The following is a 24,884-nucleotide window of genomic DNA, read 5'->3' on the forward strand; positions in this document are numbered from 1 at the left end:
CCTAGCGCATCCACTTGAGGCTCAGAGGCTCAGGGTTCGACCCCGCCCGCCCGTCTTGCTGACAAACCCTGGCCTCCGGGTCCAGAAGAGGAACCCCTTTACCAGGGGAAGCATGTCCCTGGCTTGGCGGTGGAGGAGGGGTCCCTGGCTTCTGTGCATGGGCTAGGATGGGTGTCTGCGGGGACGTGTTATGGACACGAAGCCGTACGCGTTGCTGCTCCTGCCTCGGGATATGTGAGTTTGCGAGCGTCTGCCTTCTCGTCGCGGCCTCTGTCTTTCTCGCTACCTTTCCCCCTCGCCCCGGAGCCTGCCCATCCCCCAGGGCAAGCTCCTGGCCAGTTCCGCGTAGGCGCCTCCAGTGGGCTGCTGCTGCTGGAAGGGCTGTTTGGCGGATGAAACTTGACAGTTGCCGTACCTGGTCCCCCATGGGCCCCGCCGGTGTTGAGAGACACCCCCTCGCCCCACGCCAAAGTGCCTTTTAGGAAGAGGGAAGGGCTGTGCCGCCTGCGTGGGAGTTTGGGGGGGAGGGGAGGCGCGATGTTAGGGTACCCTCTCCCCTTCAACTCTGACCAGCCGGAAGGGCGCCCAGAGGCGGCGCAGGCTGCCGAGGGACCGTTGCCTAGCAACTTGGGAGACTTGACTGCAAACTCACTACATCCCGAATTCTAATTTGGGAAGAGAGGAAAAGCACAGGGTCCAGGCCTGGTATCCACTCTGCCCCCCCCCCCCCCCCGTTTCCTCCTTTTTTCCTCCCTGTATTCTGGAGTTGAAGTCCAAGCCGGAAGTGGCACAACGCAAGGGCCCAGATGTGCACACCAGGGAGGCAAGGGCCTGAGTCCCCCCCGGGGGGACATCCTGCCATGTGGTGGAGGTGGGGGGTGGAGGATGTGCCAGGGACAGATTGGAAAACAGATTTTCCGTTACAAGGTGGGTGGGTCCCAGCCATGCTGGGAGAGGCACCCCGACACCCCTAGCCCTGGAATCCCAGCCAGCATCCAACTCAGCTTGGGGGCCCAAGCTGGCCCACCCTGTCGGCACCAGGAGTGGCCACCGGAACTTCCCTCCCGCTCGTGTTCCCTTTGGCAAGCAAAGCCCATGGCGCAAACGTGCAGGTAGGAAGGAAGCCTGGAACAGCCGCGCTCTGACTGGCCAGCGGCTGTGGACTCACTGCAGTGCAGTTTCAGAATCCCCGGTCCCAGCCATATCCCCAGAGCATGCTCCTTCCTGGTTCTGTCTCAGTCAACAGGCCTGAGTAGCAGCCATCCTTCCTTCCTTCCCTCCTGTGGGATGTTCCTTGCAAAAGACTGGATAGGTTTTTCAACCATGGCCCACCCCATCCATATGACAAGCCACACTGCTGCTCTCGAACCCGGACAGGGTGGGGGAGGCTGGCGACCACAAGTCTGGTGGCTGCTCCTCCTGGATGTTTCAGCCATATCTCCCCCTCCAAGCCTCTTAGGAAGCCCACATCCTTCCTTCGTGGACCCAAAGAGCCATGGCTTCAATGCCTGTGCTGGGGTTTAGGGTATTTGTCTTCCCAGGGGTGAAGACAGTGAAGTGGCCAGTTTTCTTCTTACTCTGAAACAGTGGATCAAGAGATTAGGGAGCCTATGGTACGGAAAGTGGGAGGAAAGGGTCTTTTTCCCAAGTCAGTATCCATATATGAATACATACAAAATGAGTGCTGTGCACAGAAGACTTTGGAGAAACGCATACAGAGAGATAGGAGGATGGATCACAGAGATGCAATGCAGACATCTGGGTTAGGGAGACTGCCTGTGTAGAGGTCTGTGTAGTTATTTTTGCAGGTTGTGCCTGTGCAGGGTCTGCATGTTGAGGTGCACATTTAGTGAACCTGGGGGAACCATATATAGACACGTGGGCTTGTGAACATTTGTGTTTGTGTGTCCACGAGCCGGTTGTATACCGACAGCGTTCTCCGTTCCGCAGCTGTGTTGGTGGGGCTTTTTAACCACACGTATTTGGGGCTTTTCTTTGAGGACTGAGGGGGAGGGAAGCTAGAGGGAGCCCTTTGCGGGACTCTGGCTAGGTTGTGGAAGTGTGAGGAGGTGGGGAGGGGTGCGCGGTTTTCCATATATGGGTGGGAGGGGGTTGTGCCCAGATGTGTGTTTGCGGCTGGTTGTAGGGGGCCTCCATCTGCCTGGCAGTCTGCCGCCTCAGCAGCCAGGGGTTGGCTAGCGGAGGATGAGTGTGTAGGAGGAGTGGATGGAAATGTGTGGGAGGAGGGGCTGGGGCAGGAGCGGGAGCACGGCGGAGGGGCGTGGCCATTCCTCCAGCTTTCCCCGCCCACCCTGTCCGAGGCGACTCGTGATTGGCTTCTAGACCGCAGGGCTCAGGTTACATTCGCGAGCGGAGCCGAGCGCGGGAGAGCGGACCGAGAGCGCAGCTGAGGGTTCGGCGCGGGTCAGCCCGTGCTGCTCGGCCCCCCGAGGCTCCACCAGGCACCACTCGGACCCACCCCCCACCCTGCGCCAGCTCCGCCCAGGCGAGGACCCCCCCCAACACCAGTATGGACTGCTGCACCGTAAGTTAGAGGGCCCGGGGGACGGGCACCCTGATTGGTCTGGGGCAGGGACTCCTGGGAACCCCCTGGAGGGTAAGGGCCGGGAGAGAGGGGAGTGGGTGCAAAGACCTAGGAGCAATAGGGGTGCCTGCTGAGACCTGGCGGAGGGTGGGGGGAAGGCACCCGCCTGACTTGGCAGCCCTAGGAAAATGCTCCCCATTTGCGGGGGCGGCTGGGCGTCTGGGCGCCCATCCTCCAGGCGGTCTGGGTTGGACTGGGAAGCTCGGCATGGCTCTGCAGCAGGGAAGCTGCAGGTTAGAGGAAAAGAGAAACTTCCCCCTAGAGAGCGGGTAGAAACCATCGCCTAGTGATGCTGCGTCGACTCCCTTCCGACTCTTCTCACCTGGCTTTCGGCCCCCCACCCCGTTCCCCATCCCACTGCCGCCGCGGTGGGTGGGCGCACAGTGTGATCCTCCGGAACCTCGAGCCCCGTTTGGCGCAGGGTCGGATAGTCCGTTCATGCTGGTTAGCTTCGTAATGATGCTGGACAGCAAAGAGCCTAGTCTGTGTGGTTCTGGGGAGGGGTTGGCCCGGCTCCCAACGCCTTCTAAGCCCTGAGGGGACTGGGTGACCGCGAGAGAGCCCTGCTGGCGAGAGAAGGAAGTGTCTGCAGTTTGTCAGCGCCCACGGAGACCTAGATGCGCAAGTGCCTAACATCGAAGTAGATTGCTGTTCAGGGGACTCTGGTATGAAAGTGCCTGGCTCACTAGAGGAGTACAATGAGCATACATATATAACATTTATTTTCCTTTTTTAATGATTGATTTTTAGCCCCTACATGTGGAGAAAGACTACTGCAAAGTCCTCGCATTCTTAGCCATTCAGGCAACCCAACTAATGATACAAGAGCTTATGACTTTGCTTGCTCCCACCCTCCACCCTTAAAAAAAAAAAAAAAAAAGGAGTGAGGTTTGGAAGGAAAGGATAGCCCAGATTATAAAAGGTGAAAATTCCTTATAACTGGGTAGCAAGAGGCAGAGAGAACTAGGATCAAGTCGCTGTGGTTGTTACTATGATTTCAACTCATATTAATATTAATAATAGTTGTAAATTTGTGAATGCTTACCATGTACCTAACACTTTACAATTAATCATCACAATGGCCACGTGAGGTAGATATTATTTCCCCCATTTTACAGATGTGCAAACCGAGGTTTAGAAAGATTGAATGATTTGTCCATGGAGGCACAGCTTCTAAGTGTGAAGGCAGGATTCAAACATAGCCTTGTCTGGTCCAAATACATTACCTCCCCTCTAAATATTTACTATTTTCCTCATTATGAAGGTGATTTACTCACAAAAGAAAATGTAAAAACTAAAGATAAGCATAAAAAAGAAACATGTCGATCATCTACAACCCCACCCCCTGGAAATGCCCTGATAACATTTTTCATTCCAGTCTTTCCCTTTTATTCTCCAGGAAGCAATTTTTGGTTGTGGAAGGAAGACTGGGCTCTTAATGGAGGCTCTTGGGTTCCACCGAGGAAGAGCTCCTTACCCCTAACCGTATTTTATAAAGTAGAGACAATAAGTGGATGGAGGGTTCTGCATACGTGTGAGTCGGGGGAGGGGGGCAATATTGCCGAGATGGTAAGAATGATGGGGAAAGGAAAGCAGGCAGCATGGTGCGTGAAAAGAGGTGAGAGAGAACAGAATCCAAGAGGCTGGGGAAGGCATGAAACTCATCTCAGATGGCGCCTGCAGGAGTAATTAGGGTAGAATGTTGGGTCTCTGCCTGGAGGCCCTGGTTTGCCCTGACCATGCTCTTGAGTGCCCAGAAAGCCAAACTGAGTGGTTGGTAGGCATGTCTGGAAGGAGAGCCCCCCCAAAAAAGGAGAAGCTGCCCTCCAAACTCTGCAGAAGAGGCGAATACACAATTATCCCAGTTGTTCTAGCTGGGAGGGGTGGTGGCCATAGGTTAGTCTGAGTGTTGTTGGGGAGAGAAACTCCTTCCTCAGTTCAACCTCCGCAGCCGCCAGCTGAGGACAGGTGGGCCTCCAGCTGAGGACAGGTGGGCCGCCAGCTGAGGACAGGTGGGCTGGGGCTAGTTTCTTTGGTCATTCTCCTCTTTTGAGGCGAAACTTCCCAGTTCCCTGAGAATATCCCAAGAAAGGCTTAAGCAGTGTCACTTTGGTTTCTAGGTGGGGAATAAGATGTCAGGGGGAGAGCACAAGACCAGGGGGGACAAAAAGTGTGCCAGGCCCTCCACGATCACACTGGCCTCTTGTTAATTCCCTTTCACTGCATTTAACTAACGATGGGCACACACTGAAGAACTTGGAGATCTATGAAACCGAGGCAGCCTTCGGAAGCATGGCGAGGAAAGGCATTTGTACATCTGTGCTTAGACCTCTGGGGTTCAAATCTGGGGCAGGACCTGGTTGGGCTGGTGATCACTGAAGCCCCACTGATGCCCACCCCACCCCTGTGAACTGGATGGGGACATGCACAGGACGGAATGACTACGTGAGATCTGGTCATCGCACGCCCAGGGAGCAAACCACAGCGAAGGCAGTGGAAATCCTCGGGCTAAACCAATGAGGGCAAATTCCTAGAAGCCAGGGGGTCAGGTCAAAGGAGAAACGCTCTTCTGACTTCAGAGTAGCCATCTGGATCCCAACCTACATCAACACTGAGCACACGGGGGTCAGGGGCTGAGGCCCTCTCCCAGCCGGAGCCTTGCCTCTGAAATCAGGGTGGCCAGTCGGTTCCCTGCCCCTTACTACTCTCAGCTGGGGCAGGCTGGGGGAGAAACAGAAAGCTGGGGCGTGGGGTGAGTCTGATTATTATTAGGTTGAACCATATGAAATTTTTAATTTTTAAAAAAAATATTTTCATTGATTTTAGAGAGGCAGGAAGGAGGAGAGAGAGTGAGAGATCGAAATAGAAATGATGAGAGAGAATCACTGATCAGCTGCCTCCTGCACGCCCCCCACTGGGGATGGGGCCCACAACCTGGGCATGTGCCCTGACCTCCTGGTCCCTAGGTCGATGCTCAACCACTGAGCCATGCTGGCTGGGCCGAAATTATTTTCATCTGACCAATCGCACCTACAAAAACAACTAGTTCGCATCAACTCGTTATTCGAACGAATGCTAGTAATATCTGCCACTTATTGCACAACTGGATGGTGTCAGAAACTTTATGCAGATTGTGTTGTTTAGTTCTTCCCCACAACCCACAGAGGTAGATAGGATCCTGACTTCAGAAGGGGCCCCTTTTGAGCTGGAGGCACCTCTGAGGACAGGGAGAGGCAGCCACGTCCAGGAGTGCCTGCTGCTCACGTGGCTCCTCCAACCCCGCCCCCTCCAGTCCGCTCCACAGCTCCCCACCTCCACTGGCGGCGACGGGCCCCTTGGCCACCCAGGGGTCTCTGGCTGCCTTGCATCCCATCCCACCATGCGCTTCGCTTTCCCGAGTGGGGAATACAACTGTGTCCACCTGAGCCTGAACCGTCCTTAATTCCTGCCACTCCCCAGGAGGGACACACACACACACACACACACACACACACACACACACACACGCACACGCACTCCAGAGCCACCCTGCCTTAGCCCTTCAGCACACGTTCCCCGCACTTCCTACTCCCGCCTGGCCCTGGTCAACCCCCTAAGGCTCCACTCCTACCTCCCACCTCCCACCGAGTCCCGGCCGGGTCACCGCACAAATACCCCCGCCCCGCCCCCAGGAGAGCGCCTGCTCCAAGCCGGACGAGGACATCCTAGACATCCCCCTGGACGATCCTGGCGCCAACGCCGCCGCCGCCAAAATCCAGGCGAGTTTCCGGGGCCACATGGCACGAAAGAAGATCAAGAGCCGGGAGAGCGGCCGGAAGGGCCCGGGCCCCGGAGGGCCTGGCGGAGCTGGGGGCGCGCGGGGAGGCTCGGGCAGCGGCCCCAGCGGAGACTAGGCCAGGTGAGCGGGTCCTCCCCCAGCCCTGGGGCCCGTCGGGAGCACCCGCTTCTCCTCCGAAGGAGCAAGGAAGACCGAGGGTGGGGGGGACTGGAAATCTGGGACGGGAGGTGGGGGGGGGGAGAGCTTAGGGCGCTGCGGACCCGAGAGCTCACCTATTTCTCTCTCCACTCTCCTTTCTGCCCCTCCTCCCCACCCACCCCCCACCCCACCCCCGGACCGAAGAACTGAGCATTTTCGAAGGTAACAGTACGACCGGGAAGCGATGGGGTGGGAACCCGAGTGGGAGGGAGAAAAGGATCCAGTCCCCATCCCTTCCCTCTGCCCGCCCTCACCCCTCCCAGCGCCGGAAAATGCACCGTGCGACTGCGTGGGGGGGGGGGGGGGGTTCTGATCCATCCAGACGCCCGAGGCTGCGATGGGGACACACCTGAACCAACACAGACGTGCAGTCACTCCGTTTGGCCGCGGGGCTCTGGCGCACCGTGGTGCGCGCACAGACCGGCCGCGCCGGGGTTCAGCTCCATGACTCGGTGGGAGGTGGGGTCCCGGGTGCCGGGGGGCCCCCCCTGGCGCTCCCGCGGCGTTGTCCGGGTCCAGGAAGGGGGAGAGGAAGTCCCGGACAGGGCAGGTGCTCAGTCCTTCTCTGTCCTCAGTTCCCCAGGAGAGATGGATGCCGCGACCCCTCCGCAGCGACGCGACTTCCCTGCCGTGTTTGTGACCCTCCCTCTCCTTCCCGCCACCCTGCCAGCTTCGCGAGCCGCCCTGCGTCCTCAGAGACCCTGGCCCAGGCGGGCTCCGTCGAGTCCGTGCCCTTTCATTTGGTTCTCCGTTCCAGGGAGGTCCCGTTCGCCCTCCTTCCCCGACCCAGCCCCGCACCTCGCACTCCCCGAGCGTCGTTCCCGGCTTCTCGCCCCGCCTCCCCGCACCTGCATGCAGTTCTGCCTCCGCAGCCTCCTGGGCGATCCCCTGAGTGCACCGCAGAGGGCGCCCTACCCTCTACGTTGCCGAGGACAAGCAACTTGAAAAAAAAGCCCTTTAGTTCCCCGCACAGCTAAAGGGGGCGTCTTTCTTCTCTGTGCCGTTCTCCCCCTCGCCCAGCCCCAGAACTTTGGATCTGGAGCGAGCAGAGAGGGGAAGAGGGTTTTTATGGTGTCTGATACCCCTTGCTCCGATGAGAAGGGAAGTCCCTATTTCACACCCCACCCCCATGCCTGCCTGTACTCGGCCCTCCGCTCCCCCTTGCGCCCGGAGAGCCACCCCTCCACCAGCTCTCCTCGTTTTGCCGACGCTGAGCGCGGGGTGGCTCGGTGGGAGGAGCCTGTTGTGGCCCGGCCCCTGCCCTGCTGGCTCCGCCCCCGACGGGCTCCTGGGGCTGTGGCCGGAAGGTTTTTGTGTGTTTTGTGTTTCGTTTTTTTTTTTTTCTTTTTTTAATCTATGAGTGTGCATGTGACTGTGCTGGGTTGGAATGTGAACAATAAACAGGAATGTCCAAGTGTCCCAAGGGTGTCAGAGGGGAGGGTGCCTGGGTGCACACAGCCACTGCTCACAGCTTGAACAAGTCTCCTTTGACCGAACCAAAAAGTGGAGGGGTCGGGGGAAGGGCTAGGGACCTGGGATAAAACCTCCCCTTCCCTCAGGCAGCATCACATCCGGGACTGTGAGCCCACTCCTTCCCTGACTGGTCACACTCAGGGGATGCCTAGGGGATTTGCTGCACCGCAGAAGGAAGAGGGAGACAAGATGGTACGCAGAGGCTTTCATTGTGGACATTCCCCCTCGGTGACGGGCAGGGAAATCAGACAACCACAGGGACCTTGGACTTGCTGGTCTTCACAGAGGTGGCAGAGGGGGGCTTCTCCAGGAGCCCATTGCTAGGATCGGCCATCCCAGAGGTTTGCTCCGAAGTCCCAGGAGCGGTGGCGTCCTCTCTGGCGGTTGTAAACACATTCTTAGTGAAGGCTGGGGGCATCCCTCCCTCCAAGGACACTCCTCCCCCGACCCAGGGACCTGAACACTTCACTGCGCCTGGGAGTGAATCAGCGGCGGAACTTGGGTTGAAATGAAGATTCCAGGCCCCATCACCCCCAACACACACACACACACACATGCTACTTCCGGGAGGGGTTAGGGGGGTGGCCTGAATCTGAATGGTAACAAGCTCCCGGTCATTTCTGTCCAAAGGAGATGGAGCCCGCAACCCGGGCATGTGCCCCTGACCAGGAATCGAACCATGGCCTCCTGGTTCATAGGTCAACCGGAGGACCACACTTGGAGGAATACTGCTCTGGTCCCTCGTTTGGACCCTACAATTGACAGTAGATGACAGAGGCAGCTCTTATCTCTTCTCTCCTTGCTGCGCCCCCCCCCCCCCATCCAACATACACAGAATTAACACTCAGCTGGACGCTCAGGGCAAATCTAACTCCTGGAATCCACGTCCTGTTGATGTTTATGAAAGGCCTTGAGAACTGAAAATTCTTATAAGTATGAGGAGGGTAAGGGCAGCTTATACACTTGCTCACACACAAATACACCCCCTATACACACCAAATCCCAGGGCTGAGCGGCACTCCATACCCCCCAAAGATGTCACAGTTTCAGGGCTGGCATCACCTACCCTTAACCCAAGCCCTGTCCGCCCTCTGCACTACCCGCCCCTCTGCTCACCGAAGGTCACTACCCCCGTAAGTCTCCTTAGGCCGCTTCCTCCTCTCTTTCTGGAACCTCATGAGGCAGAATACAGTGACAGACAGGATCAGCACGCCCAGGAGCACGCCAATCACCGCCCCGGCCATCCGGCCTGTGGAAGGGTCTAAGGACACACAGGACCCTCAGAGCTGCGGCCCCTCCTTGGCCCCTCAGACCATCTCCTGCAGCCTCTGCAGCCCAGGCCTGCCCGCCTGGCCTCTGCCCAGCATCCCTACCAGTCACAGACAAGGTCAGTTCGCAGGATGCACTGCCCATCTGGTTGGTGGCCACACAGCGGTAGGTGCCCGAGGAGGCCCGGGAGAGATTGGTGAGAATGAGCTGACCGGACACCTCATCTAGAGAGTAAAGAGGAAGTAAGTGTTCCATTACTGGACTCACAGTGAGCACCCTCTCTGACGAAAGCACTTTTCATTTCATCCTGTCAGGAAGGGACTAACCTCAGTTTATTAGTCAGTCCCTTCCTAACGAATAAATGCCAAAGCCAGTGCAACTTCTGTGCCCTTTCCACCCGACACAGCTGCCTTCTCAGGGAGGGGGAGCCTGCACCCGCATGAAGGGCTCAGAAATTGGCGATGGAATTGGGGTGGGTGCTCACGGGCTGATGTCAGGTTCCTGGTTGCAGGAGAGGGCGGGGAAGTCTTCATCACTAGAAACTGAATCCTCTGGGATGGCTCTAAGCTGGACCAAGTGCTTTTCTAAGCTGCTTACCTTCCCCACTTTTTTAGAAAATATATTTTTTTATTGATTTCAGAGAGGAAGGGAGAGGGAGAGAGAGCTAGGAACATCAATGATAAGACAGAATCATTAATTGGCTGCCTCCTGCACGTCCCCTACTGGGGATTGAGCCTGCAACCCAGGCATGTGCCCTCGACCAGAATCAAACCCAGGACCTTTCAGTCCACAGACCGATGCTCTATCCATTGAGCCAAACCGGCTAGAGCTAACCTTCCTTTAGATTCTAAAGTTTAGAAGGCAGCGCACACACCAGCAAGTGATCTGGGCTCTCTGGCTTGAGAGGGGTGAACTAGGGCTGAGAAGAGAGAGGGCACAGGAGCGAGCATGCGGAGGCCGAGAAGCCAAGGCTCTTAGCCCAGTGGTCGGCAAACCGCGGCTCGCGAGCCACATGCGGCTCTTTGGCCCCTTGAGTGTGGCTCTTCCACAAAATACCACGGCCTGGGCGAGTCTATTTTGAAGAAGTGGCGTTAGAAGGAGTTTAAGTTTAAAAAATTTGGCTCTCAAAAGAAAGTTCAATCGTTGTACTGTTGATATTTGGCTCTGTTGAGTAATGAGTTTGCCGACCACTGTCTTAGCCAGTTACATGGTTCTCCAGAGAAACCAGCTAAGTGATCAAGACAGTCCATGCTACTCTGCCTCAGTTTCCCTTCTAGGAAGTTTGAAAATGATTCATGACCCTGAAGAAATCTCAAAGAAACCGCTCCCAAACAGACAAGTGGGAATCACAGAATGCCCCTGCCTTCCGCTCTCTTCCATAATATCAGGAGTCTATTGGGCTTGAGAAATGCTTCCAGGATCGCGCAGTCGCAGACTGTGCAGGGAGACAGACAGGAGGGACCAAGACAGGAACCAAGAAAGATGCAGGGAGAAGGTATAGCCTTTGTCTCATACACACAGGCCTGGAGCTGGTACGGTGGGGGTGTGGGGTTTAGAGACCGGGTTTGCCCAGGTCCTGTGTCCCCTCTTCCTTGACGCCCGGGCCCTTACCTTGCACCATGCTGCCAGGAGGAGGTGTAGGAAGAGATCCAAGGCGGACCCAGTTGTACACGGGCCTGGGAGCTCCTTCGGAGGAACTGCACCTCAGGGCCGCAGAGCCTCCCACAGATGTGTCACCAGTCTGGCTGCACCGGGGGCCACTGGGGGGCGCTGCAAACGTCACAGAAAGATCCTTAGTGGGCTTCCGATCCCCCGGATAGGGTCCCGCGTCTGCATCCCCAGGAAATGACTTGCGTTATTGGAAATTCCGATGGTTAGAAAAATCCTCGTGTTGCGCCCAAATCTATGTTAATATCTCCCCATTGGTCCCCATTCCTGCCCTCTGGGCCCACAAAGAGAAACGAAAGATCTCTCCTTCACAGGACAGCCCTTCAGATTTCTGAGTGCAGCTGCCATTCGCCACCTCCTAAGTCGGTGGTTCTCAACCTTCCTAATGCCGCGGCCCTTTAATACAGTCCCTCAGGTTGTGGTGACCCCCAACCATAAAATTATTTTCGTTGCTACTTCATCACTGTAATTTTGCTACTGTTACGAATCATAATGTAAATATCTGTGTTTCCCCATGGTCTTAGGCGACCCCTGTGAAAGGGTCGTTCGACCCCCAAAGGGGTCGCGACCCCCAGGTTGAGAACTGCTGTGGTCTCCTTTCCATCTAAACATCCCCAGCGCCTTTAGTAGATTCTTCTGTTGGCTCCAGTCTGGGGTGAGATGGAAGTTCTGAACACAAAATTGGTGCTTAGTGGGTAGATGTCCTTGTTCCTTTAAGGGTCATCCCCCGCCTCTGCCACTGACCTGGGGAGGGACAGAATCTGAGGTACAAATGGGAGGTTCCCCGAAAGGCGGAGCGGTTGGGGGCATGACTCAAACCGTGTATGCGGGACCTTTGTGACTAGGGCCTGAGGGAGGAGCATCCTGTGGAGGGTGGAGCAGGAGCAGGACTGGCTGGCTCAGAAGGCCCCAGGAAGGAGGTCATTTCCCTCGGGGTCCCCAGTGCAGCCGTGTGCTTGGGCTGGAAATCAGGATATGGGGGGGAATCTATCAGGGCCCGCAGAGTCCTTCAGGGCCTGTGGGTCCCCAGCCTGCCTTACCCAGCACAGTAAGGTTGACTAGCCCCAAGCCATTGGTGTAGAAATCTGGTGGGTTGTTAACTTGGCAGAGGTAGGTTCCCGTGTCTGAGGGGTGCACGTCCGCCAGTTTCAGGGTGGCCACGCCTCCCGTGGGGGGGTTCTGAAGCAGGCTGGCCCGCTTCGCCTTGGAACCAGTGGGATACAGCTGTCCGTTGGTGAAGTACAGGATCTGGGGAGAAGCAGAGGACACACACGTGTGCGCGCTCCTTTCCCTGGCTGGCATCAACTCTGCGGCTCCTTCTCACAAGCCCCATCCCTCACACCAGCCAGGGAAGCTGACACTTGGTAGCCGGAACCAGGAAGGTCTGTCTCCCCAAATACCAGCCCCTCCCAAGTGGGAAACGAACTATATTCATTGCTTTTGACTAAGGACGGCTCCCAATTTGGGGGAACACAATACACATATTCGTGGAAAGGGCAGCATTTTATCCCACTTTCAATCACAGCAGCTGAGCGTCCATCACTGGCGTGTATTACCTGCAGCTGGGCCCCTGCACGGACGCGGGGGGAATTGCATAGGGGGCTGCGGGGTAGGCAGGCGGCTACAGAAGCCGTGTGTGGGACCCGGGGTTACCCAGATTGAGGTCCTCAGAAGATCTAGGAGGAGTCCACTTCTTTTCTCATGCAAGCATACGGATCTCTCCACGCACCCTCCCTGCCCTCAGCCTGGGTGGGTTCAGGCCAGAGCCTCCCCTGCCCCCCCTCCCCCACCCCCAGCTCACGGGCGTGGACGCAGAGATGGGCTTCCCGAGCTGCACAAAGCTCCACTCCAGGGCGAAGCTGTCCGTCACGGACGTGCTGTAGGTGCAGGTCAGCTCGGCCGTCTTGCCCACCGGCGCGCTCAGGGGCTCCGCGGGCACACGCACCTCCACCGCGCGGCCGGGAGCTGGGGGCGCACAGGGAGGGCCGCTCAGACGGCCGGCCGGAGGCCGAGGGGGTGGGGTCGGGGGCCGGACTCCCAATCTCGGGGCGGTCTGGAGCCATGCCCACCGGTGGGTCTTCCAAGAGGAAGCTGGGGGCTCCCCCACCCCTCCCTTCTCGAAACCCCAAGTTTCAGGAGGGAGGAGCGCACTTCGCGGCTGAGTTTTGTGGGTAAAAGGACGAGCCTGGCCAGGTAGGAGGGTGTGTTTGTCCGGGAGAGGAAAACAATGGTTCTGCCGCGGCTCAGCCCTCCCGGGGAGGCCCGGCTCGCTGGCCGACTCGCGCGCGCGCCCCCCCCAGTCCTGGCCCCACCGGCCCTGGACGCCCCCTCCCCGGCCGCGCGCACCCCCAGCCCGGCCCCTCCTCACCAGTCATGCAGACCAAGCCCAGCAGCGCCCCGCACAGCAAAGGCCCGGGGAGCCGGGCCATGGCCGCGTCCTGCCTGCCGTCTCGGGTCCGGTGTCCCCGCGCAGGGAGGGAAGGCGGTGCCCGCAGGGCAACCTCCCGCGCGGGCCGGGCCCAGACTGGCTATCTCAGAGCAAACAAGGGGCGAGGCCGGCGCCCTCGCTAAGGAGACGCCTCGCCCTCCTCCAGGCCCAGGCCTGGGAGCGTTTGGACTCGACTCCCTTCTTCTGACCTCCCCCCCAATGTCTGAAGCTGTGGGGCCCTGGGGAACGGACTGGACAGGGGGTGTGGAGGGGCCGCCTGGAGGGAAGGGGTCGGCCCTGCAGCTCTGCGGGGAAACGCTGCCCTGGAGACAGAGGCAGGTGGTCTGACAGCCGGTGAGCGGGCAGCAGACACCAGCGCGTTGGGGCTTCACCCCAGAGACCCCTTCCGATGCCTGGAGAGATTCGGGTTCCTTCCAAGCCCCTCCTCTTCTCCGAGATCCCTTCTCGGGCCCTTGTATCACTGGCTGAGGGGAGTCTCCATGGAAACAACAGCTGCCTCCCGCTTCCGTAGTCGCTCCTTTTTATGGGCAGGGAGGCTGAGACTTGCAGGGGGGTGTGTGTTCAAGGGTTTGGTGGTCTGGCATCGGGGAACCCCTTCTCTGCCCTTGAAGAGGAAGCAAGAGGTTAAATGCATACACCCCCCCACCCCCCACCCCCAAGCTCTGGGCACTCAGGCTCCTGCAAAAAGTGCACCCCTTTCAGTCCCTTGCTACTCACAGCGGGTTAGGGTCTTCCCAGCCTCAAGCTCTTTGTGCCCCTCCCATGCCACCCGACAGCAAATGACCTTTTAAAGAGTCTGGAAGAGACCTAGCCGGTTTGGCTGAGTGGACAGAGCGTTGGCCTGGGGACCGAAAGGCCCCGGGTTAGATTCCGGACAAGGGCATGCATGGTACTTTGGCGGCTAGATCCCTGGTCAGGGCTTGTGCACGGGAGGAGGCAACCAGTTGATGCCTCTCTCACACACATCGATGTTTCGCTCTCATTTCCCTCCTCTCCACTCTCTAAAAAAAATAAATGGAAAAATATCCTCGGGTGAGGAGTAACAAAAAATAAAGGCTTTAGACGAGCTTTCCCCAGCCAGTAAGGCGGAGGCTGTGTGGAGAAGCCGGCCTAAGGACACGGCCTGGGGTAGGGGTCCTCTTTGCATCATCCCCAACTTCTCCCGGGAATTCCAAGTTTGAAGAGGGGATTCGACTCTCACTTTCCATACAAACACAATATATCTTTATTGAAGTTTGTAAAATAAAAATACAAAAACACACACACATCTTAAAACACACATTTCAAGTTAGTTTAACAAATATCTTCCCTGTCCCCTGCCCCCAACAAAACCCAACCAAGCCAGCAGGACAGGGTATATTAATGCAGGGAGCTGGAGTGGGAGTGAAGGGTGGTGTTAGATGGGGTGGGATTGAGGTCAAGGGGGCCGGGAGGACTCATTGATTGGCAGTCTCCACCAGGCCTGGGGGTAGGCGGTAGCCAATCTCAGCAGCATTCCTCTGCTGTATTAGGGTGGCCCCAGGAGGGGGTTTAGGCTCTTCCCAACCCCAAGTCCATTTCCTCTTCTTCTTCTACCTCCTGGAAGTTGGAGTCTTAACTAAGACCCAGTTTTCCCATAGTAAAGAAAGGTGGTTGCAGAGGGCTGGAGATCTAAAAGGGGGGCACCCCCCCCCCAGACTCAGGCCTTTATGCTGGGGTAACCCCCATAGTAATTACTATAGGAAGGAGAGAAACCAGATGGCTCTGCCCGCAAATGGCTGGGCCGTCACACCAGAGACCCAGCCTGATTCTGGGCGGGCACCATCACGGGGACAGCGCCCTTGCGACTCAGAGCAGAGGGTGAGACCCAACCGAGGCTGCGCGTGGGGGTCGAGGCACCAAGCCTGGAAGGGCCGTGGGGTGGTCTGAGGGCTGGTGACGAGGTGACCGAGGAAAGGGTCCCATTCTTGGATATTGTGTCTGAGCCCTTAGGCCAGGGCAGCGTCCGAGGAGCAGTGGCATCTTCCCTAGTCATCAAAGAAGTGATGAGGTCAGAAACTGGAAGTGAGGGAGTTTCCCCATGCCTTGTCTTCCTCTCCCCTTCCCCCACTTCAGCTCTCCTCGCCCTTAAAATCTACCCATAGGAGTAAAGCTTCAGCCACGGCCCACGCTTCCATCAGATGAGAGCTGTCTGAATTCCCAGCCTCCCTCAGGCAGCTAGGAGAGCCCTGTCTGGGCACTTACTTGATATCATTGGCCACCTCATCTGGGACCTTGCCCTGGCGTTGGTACAAGAGGACCAGTCCAGCTAGCAGCCCCAATCCAACCAGGGTGCCCACAACAGCTCCCGCAACCACTGCAGCCCCAGGCCCTGGAAAAACCTTGGTGTCAGAGGGCGACATCCAGCTGTCCCCCATCCCTCTCCAATGCAACTACCCCACTGCCACCAGACACATCGGTCTTTTTCTCTGTCAAGCAGCAAATGGTCACTGACCCAATATTTGGACAAACATTTGATCAGAACAAATTTGTTGCCCTGTTACAATGAGAGGCCTCAGTAGACAAGTCTCCCCCCCCCCCCCCCCCCGCTCTATTGCAACCCCACCCGACCACTGAGCAGTCTTCTCCTTAACCCCACTTACCCCTCACTGACCTGTGCTCACTTCCAGGGTCACGTTGCAGCTGGCGCTGCCCACCTTGTTGGAGGCCTTGCAGATGTAGACTCCGGACATAGAACTGGAAAGGTTTCTGAGGCTTAGAAAGCCAGATATGGCATCTATGGACACAATGTAGCCATTAGGCAGGGACCCTATTTCCCATCAAAAAAAAGAAAATCCTACCCCTCCTCTGGAATGTCCTTTTTGTCGGGGGGGGGGGGGGGCGAGTGGTGGGAGGGGGGGCGGGAAGGTGTGACAGTGCGCACACTGGGTTCTGCTTTCAGATGCAGAACTGCTGGCTCAATATCCCTCTCCGTTCCCAAGGCTCAGTGTCCCCAACTGATTCTGAAAGGAGGCTAAAGAAACGATAAACAGCCCGGCCCAACTGGTGTGCTCAGTGGCTGAGGGTGGAACTATGAACCAGGAGGTCAGGGCACATGCCTGGGCTGTGGGCTCTATCCCCAGCGTGGGGCGTGCAGGAGGCAGCCGATCAATGATTCTCTCTCATCGTTGATGTTTCTATCTCTCTTTCTCCCTCTCCCTTCCTCTCTGAAATCAACAAAAATATATTTAAAATAATAATAATAATAAAGAAACGATACCCAGAAAAATCAAAACAGGATTTTAATTTCTAAATGGCAGAGGGGTAAGAGAAAAAAACATTGGCTAGGAATGAGAAAACCTGGGTTCCAGAATAGGCCGTGTGACTTTAAGCAAATTACTTGCTATCCCTGGGTCCCAATTACTTCATCTCTAAAATGGGATAATATAACCTTCTGCAGAGTGTTGAAAAATTATATGAAATAATAATTATAACAGTTAAAGTTTATTGGATGCTTATGTACACCAAAGACTGAGTTCTTTACATCCACTAATTTGCAAAAGTTTCAAAACAAACCTATGAGGTAAGGGCTACATAAAAAAAAAAAAATTATTATAAAATGGTCAAATGAAAAGTAGAGGGACAAATGAAAATCCTACCACTTAGATTCAACAGTTGCCAACATTTTGGTACACTTATTTAATTTCCTTTCTCTTTTTTTCCAAGACATTTATTTTAAAATAACGACTTCAGCATAAATCTCCAAAAATTAACCACATAACCACAATACCATTGCCATACTCTAAAACAGGGGTCCTCAAACTTTTTAAACCGGGGGCCAGTTCACTGTCCCTCAGACCGTTGGAGGGCCGGATTATAGTTTTAAAAAAAACTATGAACAAATTCCTATGCACACTGCACATAGGAATTCTTATTTTGAAGTAAAAAAACAAAACGGCAAAAACACCCGCATGTGGCCCGCGGGCCGTAGTTTGAGGACGCCTGCTCTAAAAGCATCTAATACTCCATACTAAAAATGTTCCATCAATTGTATCTCATAAACATTGTTTTAAAGTTCCAATTTCTGCCGAAACCGGTTTGGCTCAGTGGATAGAGCGTCAGCCTGTGGACTCGAGGGTCCCAGGTTCGATTCCGGTCAAGGGCATGTGCCTTGGTTGCGGGCACATCCCCAGTAGGGGTGTGCAGGAGGCAGCTGATCGATGTTTCTCTCTCATTGGTGTTTCTAACTATCTATCCCTCTCTCTTCCTCTCTGTAAAAAATCAATAAAATATATTTTTAAAAATAAAAAATAAAAAAATAAAGTTCCAATTTCCCCAAAATGACTGTTAGAGCTGGTGTCCCATTTTAAAAATGGGGAAATGGCCTGGCCGGTGTGGTGCAGTGGTTGAGCATCAACCTAGGAACCAAGAGGCCCCGGTTGGATTTCCGGAGTCAGGGCACATGCCAGGGTTGGGGGCTCGATCCCCAGCAGGGAGAGTGCAGGAGGCAGCCGATCAATGATTCTCTCTCATCATTGATGTTTTTCTCTCTCTCTTTTTCCCTTCCACCCTGAAATCAATTTAAAAAATATTTTTAAAAAATGAGGAAATGGAGGCAGCTAGGGACACAGCTGGTGAGCAGCAGAGCTCTAGAGCCTCTTTAGTAACATAGTTATACGTGAAAGCACCCAACACAAGCTTGCACCTGGTAGCCCTCTTTCTCCACCACTGCCCGCACCCTCCTCCTCCCCAGTACTTGTCAGCACTGCCTTCCCTTTTCACCCCAGTCCCTCTGGTACCTCATCATTCCCCAGCCCCAGCCCCCAGCCTCTATTGTCTCCAGAAGTCTCTCACCTAAAACTGGTGCAAAGAAAACCTCAACAGATGGGTGTAACCGCTCCCACTGGTACAGGGCAGCGGGCTTACTCCGTGGGGACTTGCAGCTCAAGGTCACATTGGTCCCCACCCGGGGCGTACCCAGGAGATGGCAGGATGGAGGAGCTGGAGGAACTGGGGAAGGGGAGACAGGTTAAAAACTCACACCCAAGAGACCGACGGACACCCACCTACACACACACCAACTTCTACACACGGACCCTTTAGTCACTCCATTTAACCCTCCTCCAACCCGCGCACGCAGCCATTTGGGAGAGAGACCTGCCTGGCCTCCCGTGGGGGCGGGGAGACACAAGCACTGGAAAGTGTGTGCTGCTTACTCACCCCACACGTCAAGTTTCAAAGTTTTGCTGCTGTGGCCCCTGCTTGTGCCTTGCTTGTCTTGCACGTTCACAGAGCAGCGGTAGGACCCGGAGTCCTTCTCCCGGAGGCCCTGCAGCCGCAGGGACACATTCCGGGAGGGCATGGGGTAGACCAGGGACGCTCCATCTTGGCTGGTTGTGGCCCCATTGATGTGCGCCAACACCTGGTGTGGGCATGACCCCAGCCCATTATCGCAGGCCTGCACTGTGCCCTCAGGCTCAGCCAGTCTCCCTCCCCCAACCTGCCAAACCTCAGATGCCCCTCACCTGCACCCTCTAACCTGTGCCAGCTCCCCTTTCACCCCTTCTCCCTGGCCACCCTCTCACCACCCCAGGTCCTCTTCACCAGAACGGTTCTTGATCCCCTGTCTATTGTCTCCATCTCCCACTGGGGGTGCTTGGAAAGGGGGTAAAATGGGTGAGAGATCATGTAAAACAGGGGTTATGTCTGAAAGGAACCAAATGCACACGTTCAAGCCCCGTGAAACCAGGACCGAGCCCTGCAACCTCAGTGTCTTTCACACACGCCCCTGTTTATCCAACGGCGGCCTCTGGAAGACACGTCCTAGGGCTTCTGAAGGAGCCGTGCAAGTGAGGGGCTCTGACCGGTAAGTGTCCTTGGCCTCTGGGTGCATCTGCCTCTGCCCTACCTGTGATGCCAGGGAGGCCAGGAGGGAGGTAGCGGGAGACTGCCCCTTGCCTCTCAAGGTGGGTAGAAGAGGCAGCAGCCTGTGACTGTGAAAACAGGTTGAGAGGCAACTTTTTTTAAAAAGTTGTGTGAGGCCCGGCCGGGCGTGGCTCGGTGGTTGATGGTTGACCTATAAACCAGGAGGTCACGGTTGGATTCTGGTCAGGGCACGTGCCCACGTGGTGGGCTCGATCCCCAGCGTGGAGCGTGCAGGAGGCAGCCCATCAGCGATTCTCTCTCCTCACTGATGTTCCTATCGCTCTCGCTCTCTCCCTCTCCCATCTCCTCTAAAATCAATAATATATATATATTTTTAAAAAGTTGTGTGATACTCGCCCTAACTCTTCCCACCTCCACCCCCAATCCTCACTTCCCCACCCCCCATAGCAAAGTAAGATGCCTCTTCACCTTGCCGGGTTTGTGGCCAGATTTCTAGGGGAAGTTGGGGGAAAGAGAATCCTTTTGGGACGCCTCCAAGGTGGGAACAAAATTAAACGGGTGAGGAAGACCTTGCTTTCCCCTCCTCCCCCCCGAAACTCCCCCCCCCGTCCCCTTTTCCCTGGCTCCCCCCCCCTCCCTCCTCCCCCAGGTCGCCATCAGCGCCCTCCGCCCCGCACTGGGCTAAGCTGGGGGGCTTTCCGCCTCACCTGCTGCAGATCCTCCCCTTCCTGCTCCAAGAACCACATCAGGGTGAGCGTCTCCCAGGGCCGGGCCGAGGCCGCCTCCCCCTGGAAGGTGTACCACGCCGGGAGCACCACCTCGTCGCCCTCCACGGCCAGCACGCGGTCCAGGCCCGCGGGCACGTGCAGCTGGAACTGGGCGCAGGAGGCGGGCGCTGGGGAGGACAGCGAGGAAGCGTGAGCTCAGACCTGCCCATCCCGGCCGGGGCGGGGGGTGGGGGGGGGTACAGGAAGCCCCGCCAATGGGAAGGACCACAAGAGTCCTGTCCCGGGAGGGGCTCGGGGACTCCCTGCTCCCGGGAGGCGGGAACCTGGGGCCTGCATTTCAGCATCAGCCGCGTCCCGAGCGCCAACGCTCTGAGAGCTCAGCCTCCGGGTGTGCAGCGCGGAGGAGGACACAATTATGTGCCATTTATTTGTGTCCAGAGGCGCAGATTTCCAGCGAGGAGGGGAAAACGTCCAAGAGGAAGGACAGGTTTCATAGTCTTGGTGTCTATTCTGCGTATCCCACTTGCTCCCGCAGTTTTCCCGGGCGGGAGGGAGGGTGGAGGGAGCGACAGGGCAGGTCTGGATCGGAGCGTTCCTGCCCCGAGGGGTGCAGGGGCTGGGAGGCCACTGGGAACCGCGGCTCCGGATGAACAGCCTCGGGCAGAGATCGGAGCCGCCCAGCGACTGGGCGCTCCCTCCCCGCTCCCTCCCGCCCTCTTAGCCCCGACAGGTGCGCTCCCTCTGAGAGAGGAGAGCTGGGACCCAGAAGGCTCCCACGGGCCCTTTTGGGGTTCAGGCGATCAGGGCGGGTCCTCTGAGGCCACAGGGCATGTCGGTGGAGCTGGGGGCACGAATGAAGGTCCCCAACAATCAAGTACACGAAGTTGTGGCTGCGTGGGTCCGGGTCCAGGAGGTGGACTGGGGTGTGGGTTTCAGGGAGGGGACTAAGCGGATCCATGTTGCACCTAGAAACGCTCGCTGTTTGCCCTTTGGAGAGGTGACGGGCAGAGGCCTAAGCCACTGGGGGGAATACCCTCGGGCTCCCACCCCGCAGGCCTGAGGATCCTGGCGGCTGGAGGCCTGGCCACGCTGCACCACCACCTCTGCGTGGTGACCAGGCAGCCCAGGCACGGACAGAGGCCGCCGCCTGGCCGGGCTCTCCGCCCTCCAGGAGTCGGTTGAAGCCTCTCAGGCCAGGAGCACACCCGGCCAGGATGCGCACCACCCCCACCGCTTCCCGCTGCCGGCCCATAGGAGCCCCCACACCTAGTCCTTAGCCTCCTCAGCCGCCTCCTTCCCATTTCCTGGCGAGGTCCCGGCAGGCCCGGGCAGGAAACTTGTGCCCGGTGATAAGCTAGAAGACAATGAGGGAGGTGGGGGGCGGGGGGAGCTAGGCCAGAGGTTCTACAGCTGGAAACAACCACTGCCTCAAGGAGCCCGAGGCCCCCAGGGGACACCCCCTCCTGGGGCGGGGCGGCCTCTCCCGGCCTGTCTGCAGTGCTCCCAGAGGCCGGGCAGTTCCTACAAACGGCATGCTGTGCCCTCAGACCCCAAGTGTATTTCATTTTGCAAGAGGTAGAGGGGGTTAGGATGACGGCAATGGATACACTTCTGGGCAAATGCGCCCTTTCTTATCGGCCCATCAGAAGCCACGAGCTGCTGAGGCCCAGGCTTTTGCCTGGCTCCCTGGGTGTCCGCTGGGGCAGAAGTCCCCGACTCTCGGTCCCTTCTCACTCTGGGGTCCACAGTGTCGTCCAAAGACAAGGGGGTGGTTGGGTTTGGGCAAAGGAGACCTGAACAGCCCAAGAAAGGCCCACTCCCCAGAGCAAAAGCCGAGAAAGACTGAGACTGGGCCTGCTCTCCAGGGCTACTATTTTTAGTCTCCCTCTTTCTCTGAGAAACTCCCCCCTCGGGCTTCTCACGCCCCAGGGGCAGCAGCGCTGGGCCACGGAGGAGCGCAGGCAGCAAGGACCTTGCGGAAAGGGAGAGCCCAAGTGCGCAGAGCCGGTGCCGGCCCTGAGCCTGGGTCCCCGGCGCCATTTAACCCTTGCCTAGCCGGGGAACTCTGCAATCCCCCTGCCAACAGGTAGGGACTTTGAGCGTGGGCTGGCTAAAGGGGCAGGGAGCTGCCCAGATTTGGTGGCTGGGGAGCTAGCTGCTCCTGAGCCCCACTTGGTCTGGGGCTCTACGTCTTCCTGCCCCAACATCCTGGCAGCACAGACCAGGCGAAAGGGAACACACGGGAAGGTGTGGTGGGCCCAGCTCAGGCCCCATCACGGCTGAATTTCACTCTATGCCCTTCCTAGCCTTGCTTGCCCTGGACTTTCCACCCGGGAGAAAGGAGTTCAAGATGGCCTCGCCTAACCCACGCTTCACCCCCCTGGGGTCCTTGAGGAGGGATGGCAAGAAGGTCTGGGAGGTGGGGTGGAACAGGCTTAGTTCCTGCCGGGTCCTTCTCTCCCCAGTTGGGCCACCTTGAGCTCCTGGGCAACCCTGGAAGCTTCTAACGCCCCTCAAAGCACTTGCTCCGGGGAGGCGGCCTCCCTCTCTGGCTCTTTGAGGCCCCCTCTCTATTTCCTATGTCCCCTGGACCCTGGGAGCCAAGGACGGTGGTGGACCTCTGGGGGTGGGGGTGGGGGGGTCACCATTCTGCTCCTCTAGGCACCCAGGCCCCTCCCCCACTTCCTGTATCCCAAATGACCTCACGGTTGTGCTTTGGGAGCACCTCCCTGGATTCCTAGGGCAGGAAACAGGAGGAGGGGGCAGAGGGAGGCCTGGGCTGAGGGACTGAAGTGAAGCGGGGTGTCAAGCCCAGTACCAGGGAATTTCCCAGGGGGCTGTGTGGGGAGGGGGCAGGAGCGGAGCTGGAGTTAAGTCCTTAAGCTCTTTAGCCAGTATCTCATCTAGCAGCTCTGCTCATCCGGCTCTGCTGGGGGGGGGGGGCGGGTGGTAGGGAATGGGGGTGAGGAATGGTTCCGCTAACTCACCCCAGACGTCTACCCTGGTGATGCCCTGACCCTCTCCCCCACCACACACACACCTGGGATGGGAAGCGGAAGCTGTCCCCACCCGGCAGGGATGGGGCCAGTAGCAGCCATGGTGATGCCCTGGGTGGGGAGAGGCCGGAGTGTGGATGTGGAGAGGGTAAGAGTCAGAGGCGGGAGTCTGGTCCCACCCGGTTCCTCACCGGGCCCCAAACCAGCTCCCTCTGGGTCGGGAGTCTCCCCATCTCCCACCCAAGTCCCCCTCCTGGTTCTGGGTTTAACTCACCGAAGGTGCTCAGCCCCAGGAACAAAACCTGCAGCAGGCTGCTCGCAGGGAGCCCAGGCGGCGACCCCATGGCCTTCCCTGGGCCCGACGGTCAGGGGCGCTGGCTCTGGGACGCAGGGACCGCCAGGTACCGAGGCCACGGGACAGCCGCCGGGACCGACAGGTGCTGAGGCCACGGGACAGCCGGAGCCGGGACGCTGACACCGAGGGCAGCGCTGGCCAGAGTGTGCGCGCGCGGCCGGTGGCCGGGTGGGGACCGACAGGGACAGGGGGCGGGGCATTGGAAGGGGCGGAGAGGTCGCTGTCCTCCCGGGCGGGGCACGCGGGTGACCCTCCCGGGGCTCGGGGACCTGGTGGCTTTGACCTGGTCAGCGCGCAGGGCGGGGTCCGGGAGGCCGGCGCCCTCCCCGCGGCCTGGGGCCGGGGAGACCAGGGTCCCGGCGGCCACAGCGCAGCCACCATCTCTCCTCTCCGCGGGGCGGGTGGCAGGAGGATGGGAGGGAGGGAGGGAGGTTTGGGGGTCCCTCGGTGTCCAGGGACCACGCACACCCCCACACCGTAAACCGCAGAGCACTGGTCCCCAACTAACTGGCTCCGAACCTAACCCAAGCGGCCTGCCTGGTGGAGGAGGAAGAGGGGAACGGTTTTCCCGGGGCCATTGGGGCTCCGCAGTGTTGGGGGGGGGGGGGGGGCCGGCGGGGAAGGCGCCGAACCCGGAATGACCGCTTTCCCAGGGCGGGGGCGGGGAGGCACGGGGTGCGGGGCCGGAGCCGCGAGGAGGAGGAGCGGGTCAGCGGGCGGGGTATGGCCACCTGAGCCGGGAAACCCGAGGCCGCTCGGCAGGAAGTCAGGCCCGCAAGGGACTCGCCTGCGTGGGGACGCGGGGACCCTGTCCTCCTTGGGGCGGCGAGGGGAGGGCTCGCAGGTCGCCGGGTCTAGTGCCTGGTCCCACGAGCTGGGCGGGGAAAGACCGGCGGGAGGACGCCCAGGGGGTAGCGTGGGAAACGGAAGACTCACCTTTGCAAACATCCTCCCCTGGACCGCACGCTGCCTGGGGAGGAGGGGGCTCCCTGGGGAGGAGGGGGCTGCGGGGAGGCCGCACGGAGCCCCTGTGGCTTTATTCCCCGGGACTAGATCTCTTTCCTGCGAGTTTAATGTAACCGCCCCTCCCCCCCTGCGCGCGCCCCCTAGCGGCCGCGGCCCCTCCAGGAAGCGCACGCACCTGTTCCAGCTTCTCCCGTCCCAACACCCAAAACAAAGATGCTTCAAACATCCCCGCACAGCTCAACCTCCGCGCAAAGGCCCCCCGAGGGCACAAAGCATAACCACGAACTCCTGGCGCTGCCTGCGCGGGTGGCTGGTGGCAGGGGAGAAGAGCAGCCGGGCCTCCTGGACTCCATGGGCTCCCGAGTTCTGCTCTAACATTGAGTCTGTGCCCGGTGCCTGCGCTGCACACAGACCCTCCCGGCTGCTGCGTCCTAGCGCGACTTGCCTGGCGGCTCTTTAAATACCGGCGGGGCAGTGGCTCTGAGACATGCCTGTGCAAACACTACACTGCCAGGGTCAGCTCTGGAGCCTAACACTGGGCAACTCAGTGGCAGC

The 24,884-nt window shown here is 58.2% G+C and overlaps 3 protein-coding genes across 5 annotated transcripts; 1 reads left to right on the forward strand and 2 right to left on the reverse strand.

Moving 5' to 3' along the window:
• The first annotated feature begins 2,395 nt into the window (after positions 1-2,395).
• NRGN (neurogranin) lies at positions 2,396-7,949 on the forward strand. Its single transcript, XM_079763092.1, has 4 exons — positions 2,396-2,545; positions 6,277-6,503; positions 6,726-6,743; positions 7,157-7,949. Exons 1-2 carry the CDS (start codon positions 2,531-2,533, stop codon positions 6,496-6,498), a joined length of 237 nt encoding a protein of 78 aa, XP_079619218.1. The 5' UTR covers positions 2,396-2,530; the 3' UTR covers positions 6,499-6,503; positions 6,726-6,743; positions 7,157-7,949.
• A 74-nt stretch (positions 7,950-8,023) lies between these two features.
• VSIG2 (V-set and immunoglobulin domain containing 2) lies at positions 8,024-13,472 on the reverse strand. 2 transcript variants are annotated; one of them, XM_079763087.1, is made up of 7 exons: positions 13,360-13,472; positions 12,793-12,956; positions 12,032-12,239; positions 10,935-11,093; positions 9,428-9,547; positions 9,171-9,315; positions 8,024-8,431 (listed from the first exon to the last, which is right to left on the reverse strand). In XM_079763087.1, exons 1-7 carry the CDS (start codon positions 13,418-13,420, stop codon positions 8,299-8,301), a joined length of 990 nt encoding a protein of 329 aa, XP_079619213.1. In that variant the 5' UTR covers positions 13,421-13,472; the 3' UTR covers positions 8,024-8,298. The 2 variants fall into 2 exon arrangements, with proteins under 2 accessions (XP_079619213.1, XP_079619214.1); XM_079763088.1 differs by lacking the exon at positions 9,171-9,315.
• A 1,169-nt stretch (positions 13,473-14,641) lies between these two features.
• ESAM (endothelial cell adhesion molecule) lies at positions 14,642-24,425 on the reverse strand. Of its 2 annotated transcripts, none has more exons than XM_079762471.1 (7): positions 24,300-24,425; positions 19,992-20,179; positions 18,619-18,820; positions 18,253-18,408; positions 16,073-16,195; positions 15,664-15,790; positions 14,642-15,446 (listed from the first exon to the last, which is right to left on the reverse strand). In XM_079762471.1, exons 2-7 carry the CDS (start codon positions 20,028-20,030, stop codon positions 15,206-15,208), a joined length of 888 nt encoding a protein of 295 aa, XP_079618597.1. In that variant the 5' UTR covers positions 20,031-20,179; positions 24,300-24,425; the 3' UTR covers positions 14,642-15,205. The 2 variants fall into 2 exon arrangements, with proteins under 2 accessions (XP_079618597.1, XP_079618596.1); XM_079762470.1 differs by lacking the exon at positions 24,300-24,425 and adding an exon at positions 23,283-24,265.
• Positions 24,426-24,884: the final 459 nt, after the last annotated feature.

Source organism: Cnephaeus nilssonii (genome assembly GCF_951640355.1).
Source record: "Cnephaeus nilssonii genome assembly, chromosome: 22".
NCBI classification, from domain to species: domain Eukaryota; kingdom Metazoa; phylum Chordata; class Mammalia; order Chiroptera; family Vespertilionidae; genus Cnephaeus; species Cnephaeus nilssonii.